Source organism: Dermochelys coriacea, chromosome 10 (assembly GCF_009764565.3).
Source record: "Dermochelys coriacea isolate rDerCor1 chromosome 10, rDerCor1.pri.v4, whole genome shotgun sequence".
Lineage (NCBI taxonomy): Eukaryota > Metazoa > Chordata > Testudines > Dermochelyidae > Dermochelys > Dermochelys coriacea.
Window position 1 is genome coordinate 23,734,242 of NC_050077.1, and position 27,943 is coordinate 23,762,184.

At 44.6% G+C, this 27,943-nt stretch overlaps 2 protein-coding genes and 1 long non-coding RNA gene across 17 annotated transcripts in view; 2 read left to right on the forward strand and 1 right to left on the reverse strand.

Moving 5' to 3' along the window:
• CLEC16A (C-type lectin domain containing 16A) overlaps positions 1–3,617 on the reverse strand; it is a 204,313-nt gene extending 200,696 nt beyond the window's left edge. For 4 of the 10 annotated variants that reach the window (XM_043494551.1, XM_043494549.1, XM_043494554.1 and 1 more), the window contains exon 1: positions 3,352–3,617. In XM_043494551.1, the coding sequence (XP_043350486.1) occupies positions 3,352–3,596 (245 nt within the window). In that variant the 5' untranslated portion in view covers positions 3,597–3,617. The remainder of the gene's footprint in view (positions 1–3,351) is intronic. The other 6 variants (XM_038418498.2, XM_038418499.2, XM_038418500.2 and 3 more) reach the window with 3 other exon arrangements.
• A 95-nt stretch (positions 3,618–3,712) lies between these two features.
• On the forward strand, positions 3,713–7,702 carry LOC119862216. The gene is made up of 3 exons (XR_005295209.2): positions 3,713–3,930; positions 4,043–4,475; positions 7,651–7,702. It is a non-coding gene; the product is annotated as an uncharacterized LOC119862216 (long non-coding RNA).
• Positions 7,692–27,407, forward strand: DEXI (Dexi homolog). Of its 6 annotated transcripts, none has more exons than XR_006274938.1 (3): positions 7,692–7,750; positions 9,050–10,900; positions 26,722–27,407. XR_006274938.1 is itself a non-coding variant. In XM_043494556.1 (3 exons), exon 1 carries the CDS (start codon positions 10,110–10,112, stop codon positions 10,389–10,391), a length of 282 nt encoding a protein of 93 aa, XP_043350491.1. In that variant the 5' UTR covers positions 9,529–10,109; the 3' UTR covers positions 10,392–10,900; positions 18,103–18,146; positions 26,722–27,407. The 6 variants fall into 6 exon arrangements, 4 of the variants coding, with proteins under 4 accessions (XP_043350491.1, XP_043350492.1, XP_043350490.1 ...); XM_043494556.1 differs by lacking the exon at positions 7,692–7,750 and adding an exon at positions 18,103–18,146 and having other exon boundaries at positions 9,529–10,900; XM_043494557.1 differs by lacking the exons at positions 7,692–7,750; positions 26,722–27,407 and adding exons at positions 18,103–18,146; positions 18,669–19,080 and having other exon boundaries at positions 9,529–10,900.
• The last annotated feature ends 536 nt before the right edge of the window (positions 27,408–27,943 follow it).

The window sequence follows — 27,943 nt, forward strand, 5'->3', positions numbered from 1 at the left end:
GGCAAAGAGGGGGTGGGATTTTGTTGTACAAGGTTCCACGTTGTTATAAGACATAAATCCAGTGTCTTTGAGGAAAAGCTTTGAGTAGCTAGAAAGCTTGTCTCTTTCACCAATATAAGTTACTCCAATAAAAGATATTACCTCATACCCTTGTCCTTCCAATATTCTGGGACCAATACAACTACAACAAACACTACAAGCAAACTATTACAGCAACATGTAAGCTTTCATTTTAAAAACATTTCTAGGCTGTTCTGTAGCAATAAAACTTTTCAGAAAGTAAACTGAAGCAGTGTTGTGTCTCAGTCTACCAAGAACAACCTCAAAAAGAAAAGCAGGTACTTGTGGCACCTTAGAGACTAACAAATTTATTAGAGCATAAGCTTTCGTGAGCTACAGCTCACTTCATCGGATGCATTTGGTGGAAAAAACAGAGGAGAGAGTTATATACACACAAGAGAACATGAAACAATGGGTTTATCATACACACTGTAAGGAGGGAGAACAACTCAGTTACTGCTTCTGTAGCTTTCCCCAAACCGCCAGACTGTGAAATTAGCAAGGCTATTCAATTTCAAAGCTTTTTTTTCCAGAACCAGGTGGGGGGGCAACAAGAATGGGTCAAGAATGGGACGGCTAGAGAAAATTTCGAGCTATGGTAGAGTCCAGAACCTGAATTATTCAATAGGGAGAAGAACTTTACCTCACTGGTTTCTTACAGCAGCCAGGAGTCTGGAGGGAGTAAAGAATACCCTTCCACACACTTCCACTTCCCCCAGGATCTAGGGTCTTTGTGCAAGAAGGAAAACTATTTCCCCTTTCCAGCAGCCAGTTACAGTGCAGGGACTCATATTTATTAGACACCACCTGGCCAGAGAGTAATACCTAAAAAAAGAGCTCCCATTCAGATTCCCAGACCTCTCTCTCTCTCTCTCTCAGCACCTGGTAATGGGGATTAAGGCCTCTAACCAAGGCATTGGCCCTGGGCCATGCTGAAGACCCTTTTTCCTGCCTCCTCACAATAGGTTTAGTCTCTGGCTAGTAGGTGATATTTTCAAACCCTCTGTCTTACTTGTAGCGCAACTTTGGACCACTCTTACCACTTTGATGCCCCAGTTAACTACATCTCCCCTATCTCTACAATGCTGGTACCCATCTAAGGTTATCACCTTTTAGACTTTGTTCTACAGGACAAGTTTATTGCATTATAAAATCATAGCTTTGTCTTTTTATGCTGTGCCACTACATCACCACCTTGCAGATACTTAGGAACATCCAATCACCTGCAAGGCAAAATCAGGACTGGTGAGGGAGAGGGAGTTGTGGGGGGGAGGAGGGGAGGAGAAATGTATATGACCTAATCAGTAGTTGTGAGAATTCAAGAGGACTGTAAGCAATATAGTTACATGAATATTCAGAGAGAGATGCAAGATGAGGAGGAAATATCCTTGGTACATGTTTACAATGGCAGCCCTGAGTGAATCTCCTCCTGTAGTCATGACTCTTCCACAGCCACAAGACCCACTCAAACCCCTGAAGGCCTTGTCAGCACCCGAGTCTGGAGCCCTCCATTGCAGACTCCTCCAAGCCTCTTCAATCACCCAGTCCACAACCCAATCCCACCACAGAGGTCCCAGCTCCAGAGACCCGGTTGCCATAGAGCCACAGGAGTCCCTTCTGCCTCATTGAAGCTCTAGGCTCATTCTCGCTGAGACAGAGCAAGCCCCCCTCGAACCCGAGCTCCCCCAAACACACCACAAGCAGCCCAAACACTATGGACCTGAGCCCCACATTGGGCCCACAGGCTCTCCGACCCACCCCCCCAAGTTACCGTCCTTAGCCTCCTCCGCCCCACCACCGTACCCCCTGCCACGCGCGGCACACGCTGCGAGCTCCGCCTCGCCCCCTCACCGGGTGCAGCTGCCGCACACACACCACACACGCCCCCGCCCCCCCCCCCCGGGGGCGGCCCTGCGCACGCGCACACACACACACACACGCTCCGCCTCGCCCCCCCCGGGGGCGGCCCTGCGCACGCGCACACACACACACACGCTCCGCCTCGCCCCCCCCCGGGGGCGGCCCTGCACACACACACACACACACACACACGCTCCGCCGCCCCCCCGGGGCGGCCCTGCACACACACACACACACACACGCTCCGCCTCGCCCCCCCCGGGGGCGGCCCTGCACACACACACACACACACACACACACACGCCCGCCCCCCCCCCGGGGGCGGCCCTGCACACACACACACACACACACACACGCTCCGCCTCGCCCCCCCCGGGGGCGGCCCTGCACACACACACACACACACACACACGCTCCGCCTCGCCCCCCCCCGGGGGCGGCCCTGCACACACACACACACACACACACACTCCGCCTCGCCCCCCCCGGGCCGCCCTGCACACACACACACACACACGCTCCGCCTCGCCCCCCCCCGGGGCGGCCCTGCACACACACACACACACACACGCTCCGCCTCGCCCCCCCCGGGGCGGCCCTGCACACACACACACACACACACACGCTCCGCCTCGCCCCCCCCGGGGCGGCCCTGCACACACACACACACACACCTCCGCCTCGCCCCCCCCGGGGCGGCCCTGCACACACACACACACACGCTCCGCCTCGCCCCCCCCGGGGCGGCCCTGCACACACACACACACACACACGCTCCGCCTCGCCCCCCCGGGGCGGCCCTGCACACACACACACACACACGCTCCGCCTCGCCCCCCCCGGGGCGGCCCTGCACACACACACACACACACACGCTCCGCCTCGCCCCCCCCGGGGCGGCCCTGCACACACACACACACACACGCTCCGCCTCGCCCCCCCCGGGGCGGCCCTGCACACACACACACACACACACGCTCCGCCTCGCCCCCCCCGGGGCGGCCCTGCACACACACACACACACACACGCTCCGCCTCGCCCCCCCCGGGGCGGCCCTGCACACACACACACACACACACACACACGCTCCGCCTCGCCCCCCCCCGGGGGCGGCCCTGCACACACACACACACACACACACACACGCTCCGCCTCGCCCCCCCCGGGGCCGGCCCTGCACACACACACACACACACACACACACACGCTCCGCCTCGCCCCCCCCCCGGGGCGGCCCTGCACACACACACACACACACACACGCTCCGCCTCGCCCCCCCCGGGGCGGCCCTGCACACACACACACACACACGCTCCGCACACACACACACACACCCACACACACCCCCTCGCCCCCCCCGGGGCCGGCCCTGCACACACACACACACACACACACACACACGCTCCGCCTCGCCCCCCCACTTACTTACTTGAGATGGTCCAAGGAGTGGATGCTGCGGGCGGCCTTACCGTGCCCGCCACCCACCCAGCTGCGGGAGCGGCCGAACATGCTGGCGGCGATGAGGAGGCCGAAGGCCGCGGGCTCTAGCCGTCCATCGCCCCGGGGGCACGGCCGTGGGGCAGCTCCGCCACCCCTGACGCTTACAAACCCGGCTGGCCGGCCGGCCCACCCACCACTCAGCGACAGGACGAGCAATGGCGCATGCGCGCGCATGGCGCGCTGGGGAATGCAGTCTCCCTGCCCCCTTCCGCGCCACGGCCAGGCGACTGTGGACTACAACTCCCGGCCGCCACCTTGCCCGCCTTCTGCCGCCGGTGGCGACCCGGGTGGGTGGAGCTCAGCGGGGGCGCGAGAGGGTCAGGTTTGGGAGGGAGTCTGGGCGCAAGCGGGGCGGTACCCTCCAGTACACAGTAGGGGCAAGAGGTTTTAGCGGTTGCGGGGTACCGGCAAGACTTGGGGCTGCGCTCTACTCTTTAAAGGAGCAGGACGCGGTTAGGGAGGACATTCATTCTTTAAATGGCTTGAACAGCACAATACTTAAACCAAGGTTTGTTAGCATATATATTGTGCGGTTACATTGCTCAGGAGTCTTCAAGAGGGGAGAGGTGTTTAAACAGTGTTTTTGTTTCTCTTTCTCCCCATTGGTCTGAATTATCCAGGACATCCATACTGCATCACACCAAGTCCAAATCATTAGAGGACTGCCTCTGCTTGCACTGACCAGAGGATGTTTGGATTCTGATGTCAGCCCAGTTCTGCAGCCTTACAGGAATCAGGTGTTGTCCCCAGGGTACATAGAATTTATTTTATTTTTATTTTTTTTGCAGCCAAACTAGTCTAACATGCATTTTGTTAACTGGAACTGGAGCAGCAAAACCAAGAAAACAAATGCCTCATTTCCCACCTTTGTGGGTGAGAGAACTGTAAGTGAAGATTATAATGCCGGACAGTGACGGCCTTAAACCAGCTGCCTCAGGAGTCTGCCAAGAACTTGGCTGAAAAGATGGCCCTCATATTAGCAATGGAGCTAAAACTTATCACACGTCTGCCCACCTTTATTCGAATGAAGATCCTTCTGATCTGACAGCTCAGGTATTGTCAGTTTCATCCAGAACAATTTACAAACTTGGAACCTAATCCTGTAAACATTTGATCAATTCCATTGAAGACAATGGGACTATTTGCATGACTGGACCACTTTTGTGGGCTGGTAAGAGTTTCAAGAGTCTGTTCCTATAAAGGAAGTTGAATCTCTCATTGAAATGCAATGTTTGGGTACAATACCATAAAGCAGTTTAGGATACAGTTCTACTTAAAATTTGTCTTTTAATAAGTTATACATATGCTGAAATGGCTCCTCACCCAACTTCCATATTCTATGTAAACAGACTAAATACTACATATTTGGGGGGAAAGTGAGTAGTTAAGCATGTTGATGTTTGTATATACAAAGAGAGTTGTAGGAGGGGCTGGGGTGGGGAAGAGTCACATGGAGGGTCATGTGGGGAGATCACATGCCTCCCCACCCCCTCTTCCCCCCGTGTCCCTTCCATCAGTGCAGTCCTGGCAAGGAATGATTTCTACTTGCACCGCTTGAGGGAGTGAAGGGTTCAGGGAGAGAGATGAGGTGTAAAGTGGGTTTGGTGAGGTGAGGCCCCTCGAGCATGGGTTAGCAGAAATGGTGGGAGGGCTCATGTTTCGGGAGACACCGTCTGTAGGGGGCCACAGGTTTGGGAAAAAGGGCTGGCTTTGTCCCAAGCTATGGGGAGAAAGCAATACTGCTTCATCCACTGCTTTGCCAGGAAGTGCACACCATGACAAAAGAAAATCGAAAAGGCTTCAGCAGAGTCTAAATCCACAACCCTTCATATAAACAATCTAACCCCTGCTACTATATGAGAAATAAAACCTGTCAGTTATATATGACTTTACATCAGTGATCTCAAAGCACTTTACAAAGGAGGTTACTATCATTATCCTTATTTTACAGATGGGGAGAATGAGGCACAGCGAGGTGAAGTGACTTGTCCAAGGACCCTTAGCAGACTAGTAGCAGAGCCAGGAATATAATCCAGGACTCTTGAATCCCAGTCTAATGCACTATTCAGTAGGCCACACTGCCTCTTCATAGCTTTGAACTGTGTCCTCCCATCGTATTCCAAATGGAAAAATGAGAAAGGGACCAACTAACTGAGTACATATGGTGGTGTCTTAGTTTCTTATGTTTACTCTGTGTGGTGGATGTGACACAAGTAGGAATTCTATAAAATGAAAACAATTCTCTCCAGAATTCATCAGAAATATCAAGTAAATATTATGAAATCAAGTATTTCCCCTGTTCTTTCCTATCTACGTTTCCAGTTTTCAAAGAAAAGGTATAATTCTCCATATAAGCCTAGCTTCTCCTAAGTGTTCTATTTTGGCATTCTCTTCTTTTAAAGGAAAACAAAGGCTCTGGTCCTGCAAATGTACATGAGCTTTACTTTACACACACACATTTCAATGGGATTAAATGTGCATAAAGTTAAACACATACTTAAGCGCTTGCAGGATAGGAGCCTAAATGATCATAACCCATGTCTGACTTGCTATTATTCACTTTAATGCCCTCTAGTATTAGGGTCAAAATAAACTGAAGATTTGGAATACACCCAACTCCTAGCAAGATCCTGGAGAGCAAATGATGTTTTGAATGTCTCTTTCGTTCTCATTTCCCCTCCCTCATTTTAGTAGCTATTAGTTGCCTGGTCTTATATCTAGCTAAACTATCCACAGACATTCCATTCAATGGGAAAAATCTGTAAAAAAGATTTCATAGAATCATAGAAGATTAGGATTGGAAGAGACCCCAGGAGGTCATCTAGTCCAACCCCCTGCTCAAAGCAGGACCAACCCCAACTAAATCATCCCAGCCATGACTTTGTCAAGCTAGGCCTTAAAAATCTCTAAGGTTGCAGATTCCACCACTTATCTAGGTAACCCATTCCAGTGCTTCATCACCCTCCTAGTGAAATAGTTTTTCCTAATATCCAACCTAAACCTCCCACACTGCAACTTGAGACCATTGCTCCTTGTTCTGTCATCTGCCATCACTGAGAACAGCCTAGGTCCATCCCCCTTGGAACCCCCCTCCAGACAGGTGAAGGCTGCTATCAAATCCCCCCTCACTCTTCTCTTTTGCAGACTAAATAAACCCAATTCCCACAGCCTCTCTCTTAAGTCATGTGCCCTAGCCCCATAATAATTTTCGTTGCCCTCTGCTGGACTCTCTCCAATTTGTCCACATCCTTTCTGTAGTGGGGGGCCCAAAACTGGATGCAATACTCCAGATGTGGCCTCACCAGTGTTGAATAGAGGGGAATAATCACTTCCCTCGATCTGCTGACAATGCTTCTGCTAATGCAGCCCAATATGCCGTTAGCCTTCTTGGCAACAAGGGCACATTGCTGACTCATATCCGGCTTCTCATCCACTGTAATCCCCATGTTCTTTTTGCAGAACTGCTGTATAGCCAATTGATCCCCAGCCTGTAGCAGCTTTCTGTCCACTTTATAGTCCATTAATCGAATCCATACTTTTTTAACTTGTTGGCAAGAATACTGTGGGAGACTATATCAAAACCTTTGCTAAAGTCAAGATATATCACATCCACTGCTTTCCCCATATCCACAGAGCCAGTTACCTCAGCATAGAATGCAATCAGGTTGGTCAGGCATATTTGCCTTTGCCATTTATTTTGATTTATTAGAAAATAAAAAAAATGTAACAGAAAGTTCTTCCTGAGGAACAACATTGTAATCTTTAATTTGTGCAGCTTCTTTATGTACCAAGATCTGATCTGACAGTTTGGCCTGTTGCCATTACACCTCAGTGTGTTAACCTTTCAAATTAAGCAGTATTGGCCTCATTTTCGCTTGTCTTCAGGTGTCCATCTTATTGCTACTCTGGTGATGAAATCAGTTTCCATGCGAATCACATGACCGATCCATCTCCAACGCCTCCTGGCAATGATGGTGCTCCTAGATCTTGGTTTGAGATTGTTCTGGGCCAAAAGATACAGAGGATTTTTCTGAGGCAGGTTGTATGGAATGAAGTCAGTTTGGTCATGTCATACTTTCTCATTCCCCAGCATTCTGCACTATAAAGAAGTGTTGGAAGTACGCAGCTCTGATAAATCTTCAGTTTGGTTTTGGTGTTGTATTTTGATGATTTCCAGACTGCATTTAAGCACCTGAGGGTGTTCCTGACTTTATTGATTTTGTTCCAGATGTCCTGGCTTGTTCCACCATCCTGGCTAATGGTGCTGCCCAAGAATGTGAATGTTTCTACATTGGTGAGAACATAATCCTCTATCCCTACTGGTGATGGTGAGGCAATATTAAAGGTCATGATATCTGTCTTATTGCGGTTGATTTTCAGTCCAATTTGCTGGCTGAATGCGTTGAGTTGAGTTGTTTTTTCTTGTATATGGTGTTGGGTATGTGATAAGAGAGCGACATCATCTGCAAAGTCCAGGGCTTCAAAGGATGAGAATAATGTCCATTTAATGCCTCTTGGCATGTCTTCTGTTGTATGCTGCACTACCCAGGCGATGTCAATGTTGAAGAGGATTGCAGACATGACATACCCCTGACATACTCCTGTTTTGACTTCAAAACTGAGCTCACTGTGATCAACACTGCATGTAAAGTTGAAATAGAAGCTTTTGATGACATTGATTATACGGAAAGAAATTCCATATGCCCACAGAATGCTCCATAAGCTGGTCCTGTGAATGCTATCAAAAGCCTTCTCAAAGTCTATGAAATGTATGTAGAGTTACCATTGCCATTCTAAGCACTGTTCTATTATGTTTCGTAGAGTGAAGATCTAGTCTGTGCATCCACGCCCTTTCCAAAAACCAGCTTGCTCTTTTCTGAGAATACTATCAAAAAACAGAGTGGACACTCTTAATTCATTTTAAACCTGTTTCATCTTGATGTAGCTTAACTCAATAAGGAACTGAATTGAGATAAATCAAAATAACCAGGTTTAAATTAAGCTAAGAGTTTCCACATAGTTGGCATCGGTTTCACTAAATCAGTTTAAAATCACATCCTTAATTATGTTTTGAATATAGACAAGGACTTGGTCAGTATTATATAAATGCCCAGCATAATGTTAAGGGGCCTCTACTGCTATAGGTGCCATTGTCAGACATAATGTTAAAATAGAATTATTGACCATTACTGGTAATAAGATACCATAGCACTTTTCACAAGTGTATGGGCCCTGGTTTACGGGCCAAATTCCAACTCAAGTTTTACACATTTTACTTACCCAGTTGTTTCAACCCTAAGCTGTTGTGCATTGTTGTGCACTGTTAAACAGAAGCCAAATTCCTTCCCAGAGTGGCGGCTTTAGTCATGGGTATTTAATTCCTAAATATTCTTTACCTACCTCACAGTGAAATGTGCTATAAAAGTGCACCACAGTATTTTATTATTAAGGCCTTTGACATCAGGGGAACCAACAGTTCTGATCATCACATAGCACTTAAAAGACTCTCAGATTCCGATGCCAAGAGGTGATCAGATAAAGTAAAAGGAACTGGAATAACTCACTATAAATCAGCAATATAATATAAAAGCTCCTAACAATTTCTAATCTCTCTCTTTCTCCCCAAGCCCCATCTCATCCTGTTGGCTAGTACTAGAGAAGAAGTGCTTGTGATAACTAGGAGCACAGAATGGCCTCAAGAACCAAATGTGTATATATGTTCTTAAGGACAACGTTATAGTAAAGCTGCTGGAAAGGGAATCGTGTGGTTATTCCAAACAGGGAAGCAACATCTAAACAAATGAATATTGTTGCAACTTGCTGAGCCTTTACTGATGAAGCAGCCGCCGGGTCAGAAAGCCAGCGAGACCGCAATCAGTACCCCCCCCCCCCAGGTGAAACGGGATATGATTGTCAACAAACCAACCTCCTGCTGTCAATCAGTGCCTCATTCAAGCCAATGAGCAAGAGAGGGCGGCTGACTTGGGTGGGCGGTCTGCGCTGGAGGCAGCAGTGCTGAGAGTGGTGCTGGGGGACCCACAGTGCACAAACAGCTGAGGCGCAGCAGCATGCGGCGGCGACAGGAGGTGAGGGGGGAGGAGGAGGAGGGTAAGGGACGGGGGGGGGGCTTCCTGCTGCGGAGGCTGGCGGCGGGTGGGATCGCTGACTACAGGCAAGTCCTAACAACAACAACAAGAGCGAGCCTGCACCTTTATTCCCCCAAAGTTTGCAGCCGGGAGGACGAGAGAGCAAGCGGCAGGACTGCAGCAGCCGCGGGGAGATGCCTCTGAAGAAGCTTCCTCCAAAGGCTGCGCTGCGGCAGTGCTTCTGAAGCCAAATCTGGCCACATTCTTGCACGGGAATTAGGGGGAGCGGCTCTCTTCAGGGATTTGCCGTTCCTGCTCTCCTTGCGGGCCGTGGAAGGACCCCCCCCCCCTCGGTCTGGGGTTATTAGCACTCATTCCGTGTTTCTTATTTTACCCTCTGTTTGAAGCTGCGTTGTGTACTCGCCCCCTGCGCAGCTGGGCGCCCGCCGCCACGCAGCGCTTTCCGCTAATCTGCGCGACCGCCCTCTGCTTGCTGGTTCGGCACAGCTGGGCGCCCGCGCCAGCTGTTTCTGCACCTCTGCACACCAGCAGCCAGCCCCGGCCTCTGGAGAGCCGAGGCAGTTCTACTCAGCGCAGCTGTATGCCCGCCGCAGTTTCTGCACATCTGGATTCGCTGGAGTCTTGGGCCTTCCATGCACTGCTGGTGCTGCCCTATATGTTTTACGTGGGCTTGTTCTTTGTCAATGTGCTGATTCTTTACTATGCCTTCCTGATGGAGTATATCGTTCTCAATGTAGGGATCGTGTTCCTGCCTGAAGACATGGACCAGGCTCTGGTGGATTTGGGGGTGCTGTCAGACCCTGGCTCGGTGCTCTATGACACGGACATCGAGCTGGATGTGTTTGATGGGTATTTGGAATAACAAGAAAAAAGAGTGCAGAAAGTGACTATGGAATAATGCCCCCCCCAGACACACACACAGAGCAAAGAATTGGAGGGCTTCTGTTGCTCTTGGTAGCCATGGCTAAGGGATCACCAGACCCCTGTGCTGTCCTTGCATCTGATTTCACTCAGCGCGGCATCGTATGCTCAAAATGGCCCCACCAGTGCAAGTGTCAGTGGGGGGCTGCTGCCTCTCGCTGAGGTGCCCAGGACCTGCTGCTGCTGCTCATGGGATGGGAACTGGAGGCTGCGGCGGAGGCCCTGGTGGGGAGCTGGAGACAGACACAGGGGCACTGCCGGGCTCCAAAGCGCTGTAAGTCATTTCTTTCAGCTTGGTTAGTATCATCATCATCAGAACTTACAGAACTGGAAGTTTAGGGGATCTGTCCCCAGCCCCCGTCACCCAATGTACCATTCTGTTTAGAAGGAGGCTTAACAGAGTTCCAGAAACACCCCCTCCCATAACTGCTGGCCTGGCATGTGTGATAGGTATTGGCTAATTTTTTGCTCACATTCATGTAAATAAGTATTGGGTTGGGAGGAGGGCGCGATTTCAGGAGTATATTTCTACTACTCAAGTACAGGTTTCCATTTGTTCCTGGTGCAAAGTCTGGCATACGCTGCACCCTGCAGGGAGTCCAAAAGGAAGGACGAGTAGGCTCTGTGAGGAATTTACACTCCGATTCAACTGGGAGCTGGATGTAGATTAGAAAACAGAGAGAGCGTTTTAAAATTAAATCCTGCATCCCATGTGTGACCTGGTGGTCTTCCCACACTATATCGATATGGTAGAGTCTGTAACTGTGCACCACGCATGGGGATGAGATACTGCCCTCATCTGCAAGCGTGTGCAACCAACCCTAGTGACTTGAACTGAGGACAGAATTTGGCTCTGTCTAGATGGGTGATCTCTTTGTTGCTTCAAAACAGATCGTTTGACGCTAAACTCGGGGTAGTGGTTCACACTGAGCCGTCTGGCGTTAGTTTGGCAGCATGTCTTGTAATTGACATAATTCAAATACATATACACTCCTCTAATCAGATTTCAGAATGCAGCATTTAATTGTTTGGTTCCTGGCTCCAGCCTCTTCCCGTTTAACAGAGCAGCTCCTTTAGTTCACTGACAAGGGAATACAGAATTGCAAAAGCTGGTTCTAGTCTCAGTACTGCTGTCCCCCACTGACTGGTATACATACTATTGTCTTTAAAGGACTTATTTTTAGGTGCTGAACCCCTGAAGGGCCTATTGACTCAATTAGACTCAACAACTGTGATGATCGGGCCCCTAAAACTTCCTGGGCTCTGACCACAACTTATAACTCTGGCCTAGAAAGCAATCAATTAAAAACTCAGACATTCTAGTTGGGGCAGCACAAATGTTTTGAATCAGTACCCTTCTTTTAAAAAGCCTGTTTGTATTCATCCTGGATAAATGCGAAATCTACACAATTAACTTTTATTTGCAATTAATACCTGATTTCATATTAGTCAGCCATGAAGAGTTTTAGGGGAAGGAAATCATTTAGTCAACTTAATTTATTCTAGTACTTGTGATTTATTCTAAACAATTGAAAATTGTAAGGAGTAAAGACAATTATGAAAGGTGCAGCATTTTTAAAAATATTGAAAAGTGATTCATTAAGAAACTCAGTCTTTTTAATCAGGAGTCCATGTGTGTAGTCAAATTAGCCAAACTTCTTATGTTAATGAAAACAAATTTTAAAATGGAAACTTATTACCAAACGTACTAGCAGAATTTTGATCTAAACAATAGCAAATGTAAATATATATATATATATATATATATATTAAAAAAAATCAACATTTTTGCAGAAATATCAGTTGAGTTTCTCTAACATTTACAAAGATGAAAAGGGGAAACTGCAACAGAATTTTTGAGGGGGAAAAGTTACATTCATAATAGCAGCCATGAAGGAATACTATACAAAATTCCCTATAAAACTAGGTGTCTCTAAACAATTCACAAATATTAAAAACTACCTTTCATTATGTCTTTGTCTCTTACCAAAGAAGAAATTAATTTTGCCTGGTGCAAGACTGAGCAGTGAGTTCTGTATCATCTTCAACAGTAATCTGATTACATTACGGAAGTAGTATTGGGCCTGCTGCTTTTTCAGGAGACTTACATGGAAAAGTGCAGGAAGTATTGTTAGTGGTTCAGTGGATAGCATGTTTTTTTGCTGAGTCAGCACAGAACAAATCGTGCTAGTGGCCATCCATAATAATTAAGTGCTCAGCTCTCTCCAACTTCCACAAATGTCAATTGGAGGCGATCCTAAAAAGATCCCACACATTTTATTTTTGGTAATTGTACTCTGACCCAGGCCCATCTTGTGTAATTATATTTTGCTGTTCTATATTCCCCCTGAAGTTTAAGGTAGAGAAATTGTTCTTCATTTCCTTTCCAAGAAGCTGTGCCGTGTTGCAGGAGCTGACTTTCAGTTCCCATCATTGGCAGCATTTAAGTGATGGATAAGTAACCCTTTTGTATACAGGGTAAAATTATGTCCCCAGGTATTTGTATAACTCCCACCAAAGCCAACAGTCTAGAAGGTGCGTTGGGATCTTCCAGGAGGATGGATACTATGTAAAATGAAAAATGGTGTTATACAATCATAGTATTCCCCTCTGCTTCCATAAACAGGGGTTTGCTGAAAACCGGGCTGAATGCACTATGAGGCATAAAAGGAAGAAAAGGCAACAAGCTCACTGTTGCTCCTGCAGAAACCCCTCTGCATGTACACAGAGCATCACCTATGGGAATTCTGTACAAGATAGTGCTGCTCACCTTATCAGCATTATCTATTACCATGCTGTGAAACAAAAACACGCATGCATGAGGCTGAACTGTGATTTCCTAGGAGGGATGACACAGGGAATTCTGAGCTCTACCTGGATCTTGAGTTACCCTGGGAGATCCATAGGTGTAGGGAGCCAGTCCTCCTGCCTTGCCCCAGAAGCGTGTGGCACTGGACAATTCACAGAAAACTCAGCAAGGTGAGGCACAGAGTTGCTATCAGAATTGACTAGTGCATAGGCATTACTTTTTCCGTTAAACATAAAATCATAACATGGTCCCAATCCTTATCTCATTGAAGTGCATGGGAGTTTAATCAAGGTTTTCTGTGGGGCCAGGAACAGGCCCCATTGTGATTAACATATTTTATTCTGGTTTTATATTTTCATCCTTCTGCATCTTACAAAACCACCTTTAAGGATTTCCCCTATTTTCTTTTCAATCCAGTCCCACTGCTCAAGCCCTCAGGTCAACAGCACCATCTTCCTATGCAAGGAAGACTTTGTCAGATTGCTGCTAAAGCCTATCACAATCATTGCTTAATTGTTCTTTGAGTTCAGCATGGAGGCACATGAAGAACGCTGCTCTTCCTCACAGTTTAAACTCATTGCCTCTGTAGCAAGTGTTCCAGTCCAGAGATTTTTCTCTTAATTAATGGGCTTTTTTTTTAAACAGTTTGTCATCTTGCTTTTTTCCCTGCATTTTTCATATTGTTATGTTTGTAGAGAGGAAAAAGTAAGGGCTGTATTAGACGGACTAGTGGTAACAAAGTGCAGTGTATATATAAAGCTTGGCAGCCTTCCTTTCTCTCCATCATCATTCTGTTCTTGTACAGATAAAAAGGAACCAGTTAGTGGCCAGTACTCATTTAAAATGATGTATTACGGAAAGTCTAGTTTTCCGATTGTGTGTCCTTATCTAGACAGGAGAAAAATCTCTGTATATAGCACTTGGTCAGGACACCTGCTTTCTAGGGATGTTTTAAGCTGAATTGCAGAGGATGTTAAAGTGCTGCTTAATCAGAACATTGTTGGTATAAATTCTACTTAATGGAGATGAATTTAGCCTGTGCCAAGTGGTTAAATGGTGGTTAACATGGTGTGGCATTCTAAATCCAGGTCATTTAATTTTATTTTATTTCATTTTATTTTATTTAATTTTAAGTGTTTACAGATTTTGTTCTCCCTTGGGACAATAGTCTTAGGGCTTCCCAGTTAAAGGCTAATGCTGCAGCCAATATTCATGAAAAACTCCCATTAGCTTCAGAGGGAGTATGATGGGGTTCTGTCACCGCTCACGGTGCCTCTCCCTGGCCATTCTGGGGATCAACTCTGCCAAGTGCTTCACCCTCCTCAGCAATCTCTACCCACCTTCTTCTCTGGAGCCTGTCTCTCCTTCTTGGAGTGGCAGCTTCCTGTTTGTGGCTTGGCCCTCCAGCAAGGTCACTAAGATCCTCCCCTTCGGGTAAAGTCATAGTCCTTCTGGATCAGCTGTCCAGCTGACATCTCTAACTCTCTGTGTCAGGGGAACCCAAGCCCACCTTCTGCCCTGGGTTCTGGCCAAGGGACCCTATAACATGCAGCCAAGGCCTGTACTGTCCTAGCCATTGCTGCTGTTTCCCTGGTCTTCTTCCTACATAACTGGCTCCCCTCTCTCTTTGGGTTTGCCAGCCCATTCTCCTTCCCCTCAGGGGGGCGACTATGGTCTCCTTGCTACTTGCAGCTCCTGGGCATTTTACAGGCTTCTCCTGTTCCAGTTCAGCTGCGACTGCCTCTAATTAGTGGCCTCCTTGTAGCCTATGTCTCTCCCCTACTGGACACTTAATTGGTTAGTTAGGCTTCCCTGGCCTAATTTACCCTCTCAGGGTAAATGTGGCGAATACACCCTGTCACAGGAGTTACAGACTTTTATGGGCTGCAGAAGTGGGGCCTTAGAGGAGTCTACTACACTTGATTTAATTGGAGAACTCTGACATTTCTATATCCTCTCATGCAGATGGCAGGGCTTGGGAGTTACAGCACTAAACACCCTGAAAAAGCTTCCTGTCCTATTTAAATAGAAAGCATATTTTAAGACTCCTGTCTGAATTGCAACTGCAATTGCTCGGTGTCATCTGTTATTTTAGGTTGAGTGTTCTGGGCTCTGTGATGTACTTGAGGTCTACTGGAATGCGATTGTGTAACTGCTCTTCTCTTTGTACATCCCTGAAAATTATATGCGACTCATCATGAGGTTATCAAAGTCAGCAAAAATATTTAATAGAAAAATGTATTTAATACTTTATATACAATAACAGCATAATAAGAAATTTTTAGTATCACTGGATTATTATTAATTCCTTTTTATGAGCAAAGTCCTGCATTCAAAAATCTGAAATGCAACATTTTAGTTGCATGCCAGTTTTTAAATCCCGAATTGGGGTCAAAGGAATAGCTCAGTTCGCTCATACTTCAATTTAGGATTACAAATGTTAGCTCTCTTTAATCATTAGCACTAAATGTTACATTTATGAAAGGCAAGAGATTTCTTATTATTTGTACACAGCTTTGTAAATTGAAAGCTTGTTATAATGTCATTAGTTTAAAGCGGAGGATAAGACCTCTGGGTTCTGTTCCACATTCTGCCATGGACTCTGCCCCGTCTGTAAATGGGACTGCCTTTGCAATTATTTTAAGATCCTTTAAATAGCAGTGCTATACACACACAAAGTGCCTACTAAAAATAAGTGCCCTGTTTATATAAGGCAATGTGGTTCAGTGGACAAGGCATTGGATAGGGAATTAGAAGAGCTAGGTTCTTGTCTCTGCCCCTGACATAATGTGTGGACATGGTCACTTCACTTACTTGGGCCTGAGTTTCCCCTAACTGTAAAACAGGCACAATAGGTAATAAGATGGGGCAGGAGAGTGTAACCATTCCCACTGACAGCATCAAAACTCTTCTCTCTTTGGTTCCCGTCAATCAGCTCTGCAGCGCCAGGGGCCGAAGAAAGCCTTTCCTCTGCTTTCTGGCTTGTATCAGCTTCAGAGCTTCCTTCATCTTTACATGTTTTAGCTTTATGTCATTCTACACCACGTCTGTCCAGTGGATTCTTGATCTTCCTCTCTTTCTAGTTCCTCGCTCACTCTGGTATGTATAGCTGCGTGTGATATCCTTTCCAGGTCCATTCTTGACATGGGTCTGATCCGTCGCAGTCATTTTTCCTGAAGCTCCCGTAACAGCATTATTTCTTGCCCTAGCCATTTTTTTGTCACTTCATTTTTTACTTTCTGCTGTCTTGAATCTCTCAATATTCCTATTAGCTAATTCATTTGTGCAGTCACTATCTTTAGTTCCTCGGCTTTCCTCATATGCCAGCATTCCGACCTGTATAGCTTTATCAGCATAGCAGTTCTCTCAAATATGCCAATTTTCATTTTAATCAAAATGTCTTTAGCCTTCCAGAGCTTGCAGTTTTCTGAATGATGCAGCACCTAATCTGAGTCTTCTTTTTATGTGATCTTCACAATTCTCATTCTTCCATACTAGTTCTCCAAGGTGCACGCATCTGCAGACACTGTGAATAGATAACCAGCCAGACAATGGTCTCCTCTCAGGGCGAAGCTTCAAAGGTTGGGTCTTTGCATGACCGGAGGTGGTAATTTGCATTCCCTTCCCCACAAATATTTCCTAGGCATTCCACTTAACTTTGTTTGTCTGACACGTTGTTTAAAAGAGTCCTCTGAAGGTCATAACACTTCCCAAGGTTTACCTTTGCCCCCAAAGAAATTACATACAAACCCACACTTATACATAAACTTTGCATTTTTAATACAAAATGGTCACCAAAGATACTTTAACTTAATTCAGCAAGGTTTGTGCAGGATATTACAGTAAATTGCCATATCTGTCACACTCTAGTCTAATTGGCATTTCCTACCATCAGTGGTAACAGCAAGCTTTAAGAGCAATAGTTGAGAATTTTAGAGCCGTGTAAGTGATTTGGAGGCCCAAGTCCCCTTATAATTTATTATAATGAAAGGGAATTAGTGTTCAGATCCCTTAGCTTTGAAAATCTTAGCCAAAATATAGCCCATATTGAGATACTATTCGATTTCAGCTCAAGCTACTAGGAATTCTGCCCTTGGTAGAACCTGAAGACAAAGTCTTGGCTAACTGAACTGGATTGACCCCTCAAGGACAGTAGCTACAGCCCGTCAAACATCTCCATGCATTGGTTTGACACCTGGCCCCAAGACATTTTCTAGAACGAGCACATTCAGTTGTATATTGCAGGAATAGAGGCAAATGTTTTATGAGCCTTCTAAAAGTTACTGTTAATGTGAGTCAAAGATAAATGAAGATTGAATTTAGGATCAAAAATTCTTGAGCCCGGAGTGTTTTCATCTATGAAAAAGCACCGGAGCACAAGTGATTTTAAAAGCAAACTTATTTAAGGAATTTTCACATTTATTGTTTCAGAGTCCTTTGTTAAGCAAATACACTCTAAGTCACCAGCTCACTTTAATGAGAGGGAACAAGTGCCATTTAGCATGGTATAATAGCCATATTGTCAAAGGAATGAATTCAATCTAATCCTTCACATAAAAAGGCATAATTTCTTTAGGAGAAAGGACTATATTAATATTCCCTTTCGGATGGCAATCAGTATTTCTAAACTTGAAGAAGCAAGTCATGTGTTTACAGATGCTTAGCCTGTTGATTTGGGCAGCTTGGATCTCTTGCCTCTATCGCTACACAAGGGTGTTGAAACTTCATAGCAATGGAGGGTTTATTTGGGAAACCCAGAGTCCCAGTCAAGCAAGCACTGCCCAGAGATGGCTACATTTTTCTGTTAATCTATGCTAATTGTAAGATCCCTTTCTCCTCACAGGCATGGAAGTTTAGGTATGTTGCCTGCCACCTCCTTTAAAAAAGGTAGGGGTGAGTTTTCCATGGTCTCCTTTGAGGCTATCCAGCTGTGTGCAATGGACAGTCTTTTTCTCCTTTTCATTCTTACTGTTACGTAGAATACTGTGTTAAACACTAAACAAGCAGTTTAAAGAAACTAGCAGTTGTGTTAAATCTGTAGAGAAACACAATTCAAGTTTTGGAAATCTGTGGAGAACCTAATCTGGGAAGGTCAATTTCTCTTTTCTCTGTCAGTATCAGCTAAAAATTGGTCAGAATTTAGCCTTTCAAATTTACAAACCATGCTCTCTTTTCACGTGGCCAGTTAAATGCATTTTTCTCCTAAGGTTTTGTTAAGAGATTAACCATTCTGTCAAAGATCCCAAATAGATCTTAACAAATAAAAATCCTGCCATCTGGTGGATGTTGAGAGGCTTAAAAATCTGACCTTACCAAAATGAAACTGCCAAACTGATGGGAAGAGGCTGCATGGTGGTCTGAACAGAGTAAGCCAGGTATGCCCAATTCTAAGCTCTCCCTTTCTTTCAGGGTTATATCAGGAATTAGAAGGAATACAGTGCTGGATACAAAATAAAGACACATCATTTCCTCTGCATTGTTATGACCTGGAAGGAACAGCAACTTCAAAGAAAGAATTAGCAAAAAGAGCATGACTTACTTATTTTTAATATATTGGTGTTATGCTTTAGCAGCTGAACCATTATATGCTTGCTGGTGTTTTTATAGCAAGTAGGATGAATGCATTTATAAGATCTCGACAAGATTTGCCCCCTTTTGTTTTCCATCACTAAAGTTTAGGTTCAAATTACATTTGAAGGATAGATTATTTTTTAAACAATTGAATAGAGAGGCAAGACTCGAATATGCTGGTCAATTGTATCATTCACACACCATTTAATAACTATATATTAATTATAAATTACTATAAATTACTAACTTGGTCTAGTTTCAGAGTTGCAGCCTGTATTTGTATTAGTCTGTATTCGCAAAAAGAAAAGGAGTACTTGTGGCAACTTAGAGACTAACAAATTTATTTGAGCATAAGCTTTCGTGCATCCGATGAAGTGAGCAGTAGCTCACGAAAGCTTATGCTCAGATAAATTCGTTAGTCTCTAAGGTGCCACAAGTACTCCTTTTCTTTTAACTTGGTCTAGTGGCCTATAGCTATATTTGAAACATTCATTAGGCAGCCCTCTTTTGTGCTTTGGTAGCCTAACTGCACAGGCTCAAATAAATTTTGCTCTGTTATGTCTAGGCCAATTCACTGGAGTTGCACAAGAGTAAAAAAAGAAGAGTTTGCTCCATATATAGCATGCTAAAAAAAAAAAAATCCCTATATTCTCTATAAAAAGAAAAGGAGTACTTGTGGCACCTTAGAGACTAACAAATTTATTTGAGCATAAGCTTTCGTGAGCTACAGCTCACTTTATCGGATTAATTCAGTGGAAGTGAGCAGTAGTTCACGAAAGCTTATGCTCAAATAATTTGTTAGTCTTTAAGGTGCCACAAGTACTCCTTTTCTTTTTGTGAATACAGACTAACACGGCTGCTACTCTGAAACCTATATTCTCTATAGTGCAGCAAAAATGTTCAGATAAACAATGACAAATTAAACTCTTTATTAAAACTTATTCCATCAGTTCTTTGTCCTTGGTTTAAGTAGCAAGGTTATAAAGAGTGTTTGATGACTGTATAGAGGACTTTATAGATCTCTTCAGTAAGACTACGATTTTGTCACATAGATCACAGAAATCACAGAATCCATGACTTCTGGAGACCTCCATGACTTCAGCCCTGAAACACCGCAGGGGGACCTCACAGCTCCCGGCCACTGTGGGCAGCGGTGGGGGGACACACTCTGATTGCAGCTCCTGGCTGCTGCGGGCAGTGTGCTCTGCCGGCAGCGGGCAGCCTGGGGATCCCTCAGCTGCCCCACCGCTGCAGGCAGTGGGGGAAGTCAGAGCCCCAGCAGTGGTAGGTGCTGGAGCCTTCTCCCTCCCCATTTTGTCACGGACATTTTTAGTCATGGGATTTTGCGAATTTTTCTTTCTTACCTGTGACCTGTCCATGACTTTTACTAAAAATATCAGTGACAAAATCTTAGCCTTACTCTTCAGTAGTGTTTCTCTTTAACTCATTCCTATGGCAGACAAACCAGTAGAGAAATACCACATTAGACAAAAGACATGCTTCCTAGTACTGCTCTTCCATCTCCTGTGAGTGTGAAATATAATTCCTTTTAATTGATGATCAGGTGGGTTAAGATTCCTTCACAAGGAAATCCTCTCTCCCGAACTTCAGCTGGCGATCTCCATGAAAGGAGAAGACTTGTCCCCTAGCAGGTTGCTCTACAGAGTCTATTCCAGCCTAATGGCTGACGTAGCTTCCAGAGTCCTAAAATCCCCTCTCTGTTGTCAGAGGATCTGCCTATCGGTGGATCCTTTAGCCCCATGCCTGACCTTCTATGCATCCATATACCTTGGCACACAGCTATCCAAAGACTCCAATCCCATACAGAGCTTGGCTCCATGCTATACCATCCCAGACAGTTTTTTTTTTTTTAAATCCTTCATCCATTACTATAGTATCTCAGGTTTCAGAGTAGCAGCCATGTTAGTCTGTATTTGCAAAAAGAAAAGGAGTACTTGTGGCACCTTAGAGACTAACAAATTTATTTGAGCATAAGCTTTCGTGAGCTGTAGCTTATGCTCAAATAAATTTGTTAGTCTCTAAGGTGCCACAAGTACTCCTTTTCTTTATAGTATCTCAGTATCCGACCAACTCCTTGTATCACTTCCCAAAATCCTGCCTCCAACGGAATCATACCAGGTGAGGGCGGGATTAACCTCTAGCTATGGTAGTGAATCCCCTTTGATAGTTTTCTCGCACATTAGCCTAACAAAGGCAGGTTAGGTCAGGTGGAATAAATTAGGAGAATGTGAAGCAAGATTGGTGCATGACTCACTGATGTATTTATTTTTGTCACCAAAACCAGGCAGCTTGTCCTGCAATATTACTGATACCTATAACAGTTTCTTGGCAGGTCCAGCGATTCTAAAAAAAAGAGAAAGACAAACTGAAATTAGAGGTTATGTGAAATATAGGTAAATTGTAATTAAATCATTATAATACAGTCAATGATAATGATCAAATTAATTGTCTGTTTAATAACATTTACTGTAGACAGGAGATCGACATAAGTTCCTAAATAAATTAAAGGAAGGTAATGAGACCATGCCTAATATGAGATGAACTGCCTTGTGTACCTCATGGCTGGATCACCAGGCCCTTAGGGTCACCCCCTTGGAATGATGATCCACACTCTATTCCAAATCACTTCTTAAAAGTCCTTTATCCCAAGTCCCTTCCCAGGCATTTTATTGTGGGGAGGAAGGCAGATGGAAGGGAACAAACAGGCTCTAGATATGGGTATGGTAACTGCTATGTTGGGTTTACCACTTTTGGGCATCTTGGAGAGATGGGACCTGTATTCTGACTGTCTAGAAGACAGAATCAGGAGCTGAGGTAACTGTGAGCACCCACTTGCAGGCAGAGAGATTTTGATTCCTTTCCCAAGCTGTTCCGGAAATTTGTATGTAGAGGCCACTTGTGGGCACAGAGAAGGCCAAACACCAGAAGTACCAGGTTTGATTACAACCCCACTTACCAGAGCAGAGCTATTATCGCTGGGGACTCTTGCTCCCTCAGTCTTGATCAAAGTTAAGCAAATGCTTAGCAGCCAGAGAGAAAAATGAAAAGACGGGATTTTCAAAGAGTCATGCTTGAAAAGAGCTGCTCTCGGATAAAACCAGCCTACTCTTGCAAGTAGACTTAATGGCCCATAAAAGAAAGTTACACACATGAATAGGTTTTTGCATGCAGTTGTGAGCAGGGAGTTTCCTAACCCACTGTACAAATAGAGTCCATATGTTATATGAAGTCCAGAATCATCCCCCACCCCCTCAGGAGGTTTGGTTTTATTAACAAAAAAAGCAATAAGATAATAAATATTAGAATCATAGAATATCAGGGTTGGAAGGGACCCCAGAAGGTCATCTAGTCCAACCCCCTGCTCAAAGCAGGACCAAGTCCCAGTTAAATCATCCTAGCCAGGGCTTTGTCAAGCCTGACCTTAAAAACCTCTAAGGAAGGAGATTCTACCACCTCCCTAGGTAACGCATTCCAGTGTTTCACCACCCTCTTAGTGAAAAAGTTTTTCCTAATATCCAATCTAAACCTCCCCCATTGCAACTTGAGACCATTACTCCTCGTTCTGTCATCTGCTACCATTGAGAACAGTCTAGAGCCATCCTCTTTGAAACCCCCTTTCAGGTAGTTGAAAGCAGCTATCAAATCCCCCCTCATTCTCTTCTCTTCTGCAGACTAAACAATCCCAGCTCCCTCAGCCTCTCCTCATAAGTCATGTGCTCTAGACCCCTAATCATTTTTGTTGCCCTTCGCTGTACTCTTTCCAATTTATCCACATCCTTCTTGTAGTGTGGGGCCCAAAACTGGACACAGTACTCCAGATGAGGCCTCACCAGTGTCGAATAGAGGGGAACGATCACGTCCCTCGATCTGCTCGCTATGCCCCTACTTATACATCCCAAAATGCCATTGGCCTTCTTGGCAACAAGGGCACACTGCTGACTCATATCCAGCTTCTCGTCCACTGTCACCCCTAGGTCCTTTTCCGCAGAACTGCTGCCGAGCCATTCGGTCCCTAGTCTGTAGCGGTGCATTGGATTCTTCCATCATAAGTGCAGGGTCCTGCACTTATCCTTATTGAACCTCATTAGATTTCTTTTGGCCCAATCCTCCAATTTGTCTAGGTCCTTCTGTATCCTATCCCTCCCCTCCAGCGTATCTACCACTCCTCCCAGTTTAGTATCATCCGCAAATTTGCTGAGAGTGCAATCCACACCATCCTCCAGATCATTTATGAAGATATTGAACAAAACGGGCCCCAGGACCGACCCCTGGGGCACTCCACTTGACACCGGCTGCCAACTAGACATGGAGCCATTGATCACTACTCGTTGAGCCCGACAATCTAGCCAGCTTTCTACCCACCTTATAGTGCATTCATCCGGCCCATACTTCCTTAACTTGCTGACAAGAATGCTGTGGAGACCGTGTCAAAAGCTTTGCTAAAGTCAAGAAACAATACATCCACTGCTTTCCCTTCATCCACAGAACCAGTAATCTCATCATAAAAGGCGATTAGATTAGTCAGGCATGACCTTCCCTTGGTGAATCCATGCTGACTGTTCCTGATCACTTTCCTCTCCTCTAAGTGCTTCAGGATTGATTCTTTGAGGACCTGCTCCATGATTTTTCCAGGGACTGAGGTGAGGCTGACTGGCCTGTAGTTCCCAGGATCCTCCTTCTTCCCTTTTTTAAAGATGGGCACTACATTAGCCTTTTTCCAGTCATCCGGGACTTCCCCCGTTCGCCACGAGTTTTCAAAGATAATGGCCAAGGGCTCTGCAATCACAGCCGCCAATTCCCTCAGCACTCTCGGATGCAATTCGTCCGGCCCCATGGACTTGTGCACGTCCAGCTTTTCTAAATAGTCCCTAACCACCTCTATCTCTACAGAGGGCTGGCCATCTCTTCCCCATTTTGTGATGCCCAGCACAGCAGTCTGGGAGCTGACCTTGTTAGTGAAAACAGAGGCAAAAAAAGCATTGAGTACATTAGCTTTTCCACATCCTCTGTCACTAGCTTGCCTTCCTCATTCAGTAAGGGGCCCACACTTTCCTTGGCTTTCTTCTTGTTGCCAACATACCTGAAGAAACCCTTCTTGTTACTCTTGACATCTCTTGCTAGCTGCAGCTCCAGGTGCGATTTGGCCCTCCTGATATCTTTCCTACATGCCCGAGCAATATTTTTATACTCTTCCCTGGTCATATGTCCAACCTTCCACTTCTTGTAAGCTTCTTTTTTATGTTTAAGATCCGTATTATGTATTAGATCAAAGCCCCTCCATCTGCTTGGTGATCCTCTCTCAGTATTGTTTTTTCCACACTAGAGGCCCTCTCTTCCTAGCAAGCTACTTACCACCTCACTTATATCCAGATGATGGAAGTCAACTGCTTTGGTGAGTCAACAGAACTCGTATAACCCTTTCCCATCAGGATCAACACCTGCTAACAGAATAGGGTTGTTTTAGATAAACATTGCAAGCCTGTTACAACACAGTCTTGAGAGGTGGACATAAGGATAATATTTATTCAGGTAACAGTTACTTATATACTGGTGAAACTACCAGTATGAGGAATGGATATATTGTGTCAGATAAATGCTGGATTATCTCAATTTGATAATCTGCTTGCTTTCTCTATTTTATTGACATCACAAAATCAATACATTCTGCTAACTGAGCTTATGCTTGCAAATTGTGGAGCAATATCAAAGTCACTTATAAGTAAGCTATAAATCCTTCTCTCAAGCTTTGAAAAATTATCTTTCCAATCACAGTCTGAAGAGTTCAGGACAGCCATTCATGCATTTTGAATGGCTAATTCCTACACACATTATGATGTACAATATGTTGTATTAGAAAAGGGGTTTGTGAATGTACGCTGTCCTTTTCTTACACTCATGGACTCTGAAGTTTAAAACATGAGATTTTGAAGAGGTAAGTTCATTTCTTTACTCGCATCAGGAAAAAAAAATCCCAAATGTCTAGAAAAGAATGGTAAGTGTACAGTTTCATTGTCCCAGTGCTCTTTCTTCAAAATGAGAAAAATACTAAGCAATTGCATCTTTTCACTTTCAGGTTCTTCCCACTGCACCTTTGGAGCTCTGAAAACAATTTATTGTAGTGGTTCTATTAGTGTTAAGTTTTATAGACACTTGTTTTCATTTAATTTAAATTTAATTTGGGGGCCAAATTCAAGTTGATAGTGTTCATGAGGGCCTGATCCTGAAATCTCTTTTTTCATGGGAGTAGCTCCTAGACGTCCATGGCATTATTTTGGTGTTGTAGGCTTAGTCCCTGAATTAGCATTGGGATGTAAAGTTATACAGCACCTCAATTTTGTTCTCCTCTGTTTACAATGAAAAGGGCATTTTCCTGTTATTATTACTATATTTTAAGGAGGCAGCTATGTTTTGAGATCACTTAAAAATCACAGCTAAAGACAGTAGTTTATACATCTGCATTTCTAATGTACAGAATGCCTCATTTAGCATATTAGGAGAAAAGCTTCCACAAAAGTGCTGTAGTAATAGTTGTTAGGGTCAGGACAGTGTGTCGCCGCAGGATTACACAGCAATTCTCTGGAAAGAGATCCCGATAGCCTGCCAAATGGAGGGATTTCTTTTTAAAAAAGAAATCTGCTATTGAGGTCTGCAGTATTTAGCCATCCATTATGATGTGCTAATCTAAAAACAATCTGTTAGAGACCCAGGATGAGACCTATGTTGGGAGAAGTTACCCCACATCTGCCAAATTTGGGGTTCTTTCACTTTCCTCTGAAGCATCTGGCACAGGCTATTGTGAGACAGGATACTAGACTAGATGGATCTAGGGTCTAATCCGTTCTGGCAATTCCTGGGTTCCTAATGTCTAGGACATTCCAAATCCCAGGCCTTTAGACATTTGGAGTCCTGTTCCAAATTAAGCAGAACAGGGATCCAAACCATATCAGCACTCTATCACCAGGTTATTGGCTATTTTGGGTAGTGTATGTGTGTCTCCCTTCCCCTCCCCCTTGTTTTGATCAAATTCCATCCTGGATCTGAGAAACCTTCCCAACAAAAGGTAGACAAATCTCACCCTTTTCCGTGAAATGTTCGGTTCTGATGCTCAGCATTTTCCAGGAAAAACCAGTTAATCCAAAATTCCCAGCCCACTCTACTCCCTAACCCCTACTCCTTTGAGTCTTCGGTCCAGGTATTACTGCAAAAGAATGATGGCTAGAAGACGCTGGACAACTGTTAGCTATGATCAAACCCCAGCAACAATGAATTTTAGGCATAAAGGATGTTGATTACATACATGTAACAAACACTTATGAAAGTTGTCAAAGAAAATCTGGCTGCTTCAAACAGCAGTGAAAACTATGAACAGCACAATTTGGCCCCTTTTGCTCAAGCACTTTGGGGCAAGGACTGTCTGAACTTTATGTATTATACTGTGGTGACACATTGGCAGCAGCAAACTATTTTTGTCTAAAGAAAACTTTTTTTGTGAATTTACATTGCGTCTCAGGGTAGATTTTCAAGTCAGTTTAAAATGAGAATAGCAGTGTGCTGCTTTTCCAATGAATTTTGGACATGCATAAGTGTTAGATTTATCTGAAGGGCTAATCCAGCCCACTGTTGCATTGACTTCAGTGAAAGAGTGAGTTCAGACCTTTACTTGTCTTGGAATTTAACTGGCCTAGGCATCACTACGAACTGTCTCAACCTTAAACAAATACAAGTAGCATTGTCCTCAAAACTGTCCAGTTTGAAATTTTTGCATGCTATTCTTCACCACTTCGTGCCTCTTTGGTTAAACAAAAACCACTGGGGAGTCAAGGACTAATGAGCTAGTGTTATTGTAATAATCTGGTTTTCTTTCAAATAGGTTTGTTGCACACTTGAAAATGTGCCAGGACTGGAATCGTGGAACAAGAAACTGTGGCCTTGAATGTTCAAAACTAAAAGGAATGTACAGGAGACAAAACGGGCAAGACAATGTGAAGCGGCAGCATCAGAATGTTTCAGCTGTGACTTTTCCCCAGGATTGTTGGATCAGGATTGTTACACGAACTGCAGTGATTCATATGCATCACCATGCCTCCTTAGGATATGGCCTTCATGGACATTTTAAAAAGTGGTCTCTCCATACTTTAAACAAAGCTTTTACTCAGATTTGATAAAGTTTTGAATAAACATGTTACCCAAATGGGCAATCTGTATTACTGTTTATGAAGTTCAAATCAGATCACATGTTGAAAACTTTCCTGGCTGTTAGTTCAGAAGGTCAGTTCTGCTGTTGGAATAGAGCCTAAAATCACTGCAAATTAAATTCGGTTCAGAGCAGTATTACAGAAAAGGATTGTTTTGTAAGGTGTGGGTATTTTTTGTTCGTTTTTGTTTTTAATTTTGTGCATTTTGTATTAGGGCAGCAAGAGAGAATTCGGTGTAAATCTGGAGGATTAATTAGCTAACAGGATACTTTGCACATTGTTTAAATTCAAGTTCTTATGTACACATGTAAAAGCAATACATTGAAGACTGACCTCATTCAATTAAAAAGTATGCAAATCAGTTTGTCGGGGGGGTCATTCTGGTTTCATTTACACAAAGGAATTTAGTGTACTTTCTAGAAATCAAACTTTCCTAAGTCACTTCCATGTTCTATATAGTCTTTAGCTACTAAAACCTGGATTTTATGGAAGAGAAAGGTACCTGAAATACAAATAGCATTTAGAGCTTTTGCATTAACAATTACTTTAAAAAACATAGTTCCTGAACTGAAGTAGCAGGAATGATGCAGGTTCTGACTGAAATGCATTAGCAAAGCTGTGAGAGGAAGACTCTTTAGCAAAAGCAGGTGTTATTCCTGCTATGTTTACATGGCCCTGCCGTTCGGACTACAGGGATGTGAACTGCAATATACTCTAGCATGCTGTGCTGTAGCTCCCCCATTTGGACACCGCTTGTGCAAACTAAAAGATACATAGTTTGGGTTAATTTAGGGCTTGTCTACATGACCCTGCAGTGTGGAATACAGGGGCATAAGCTGCAGTGCACACTAAACTGTTGCACCGTAACTGCCCCATGCAACTCCTGCTAGTGCGAAC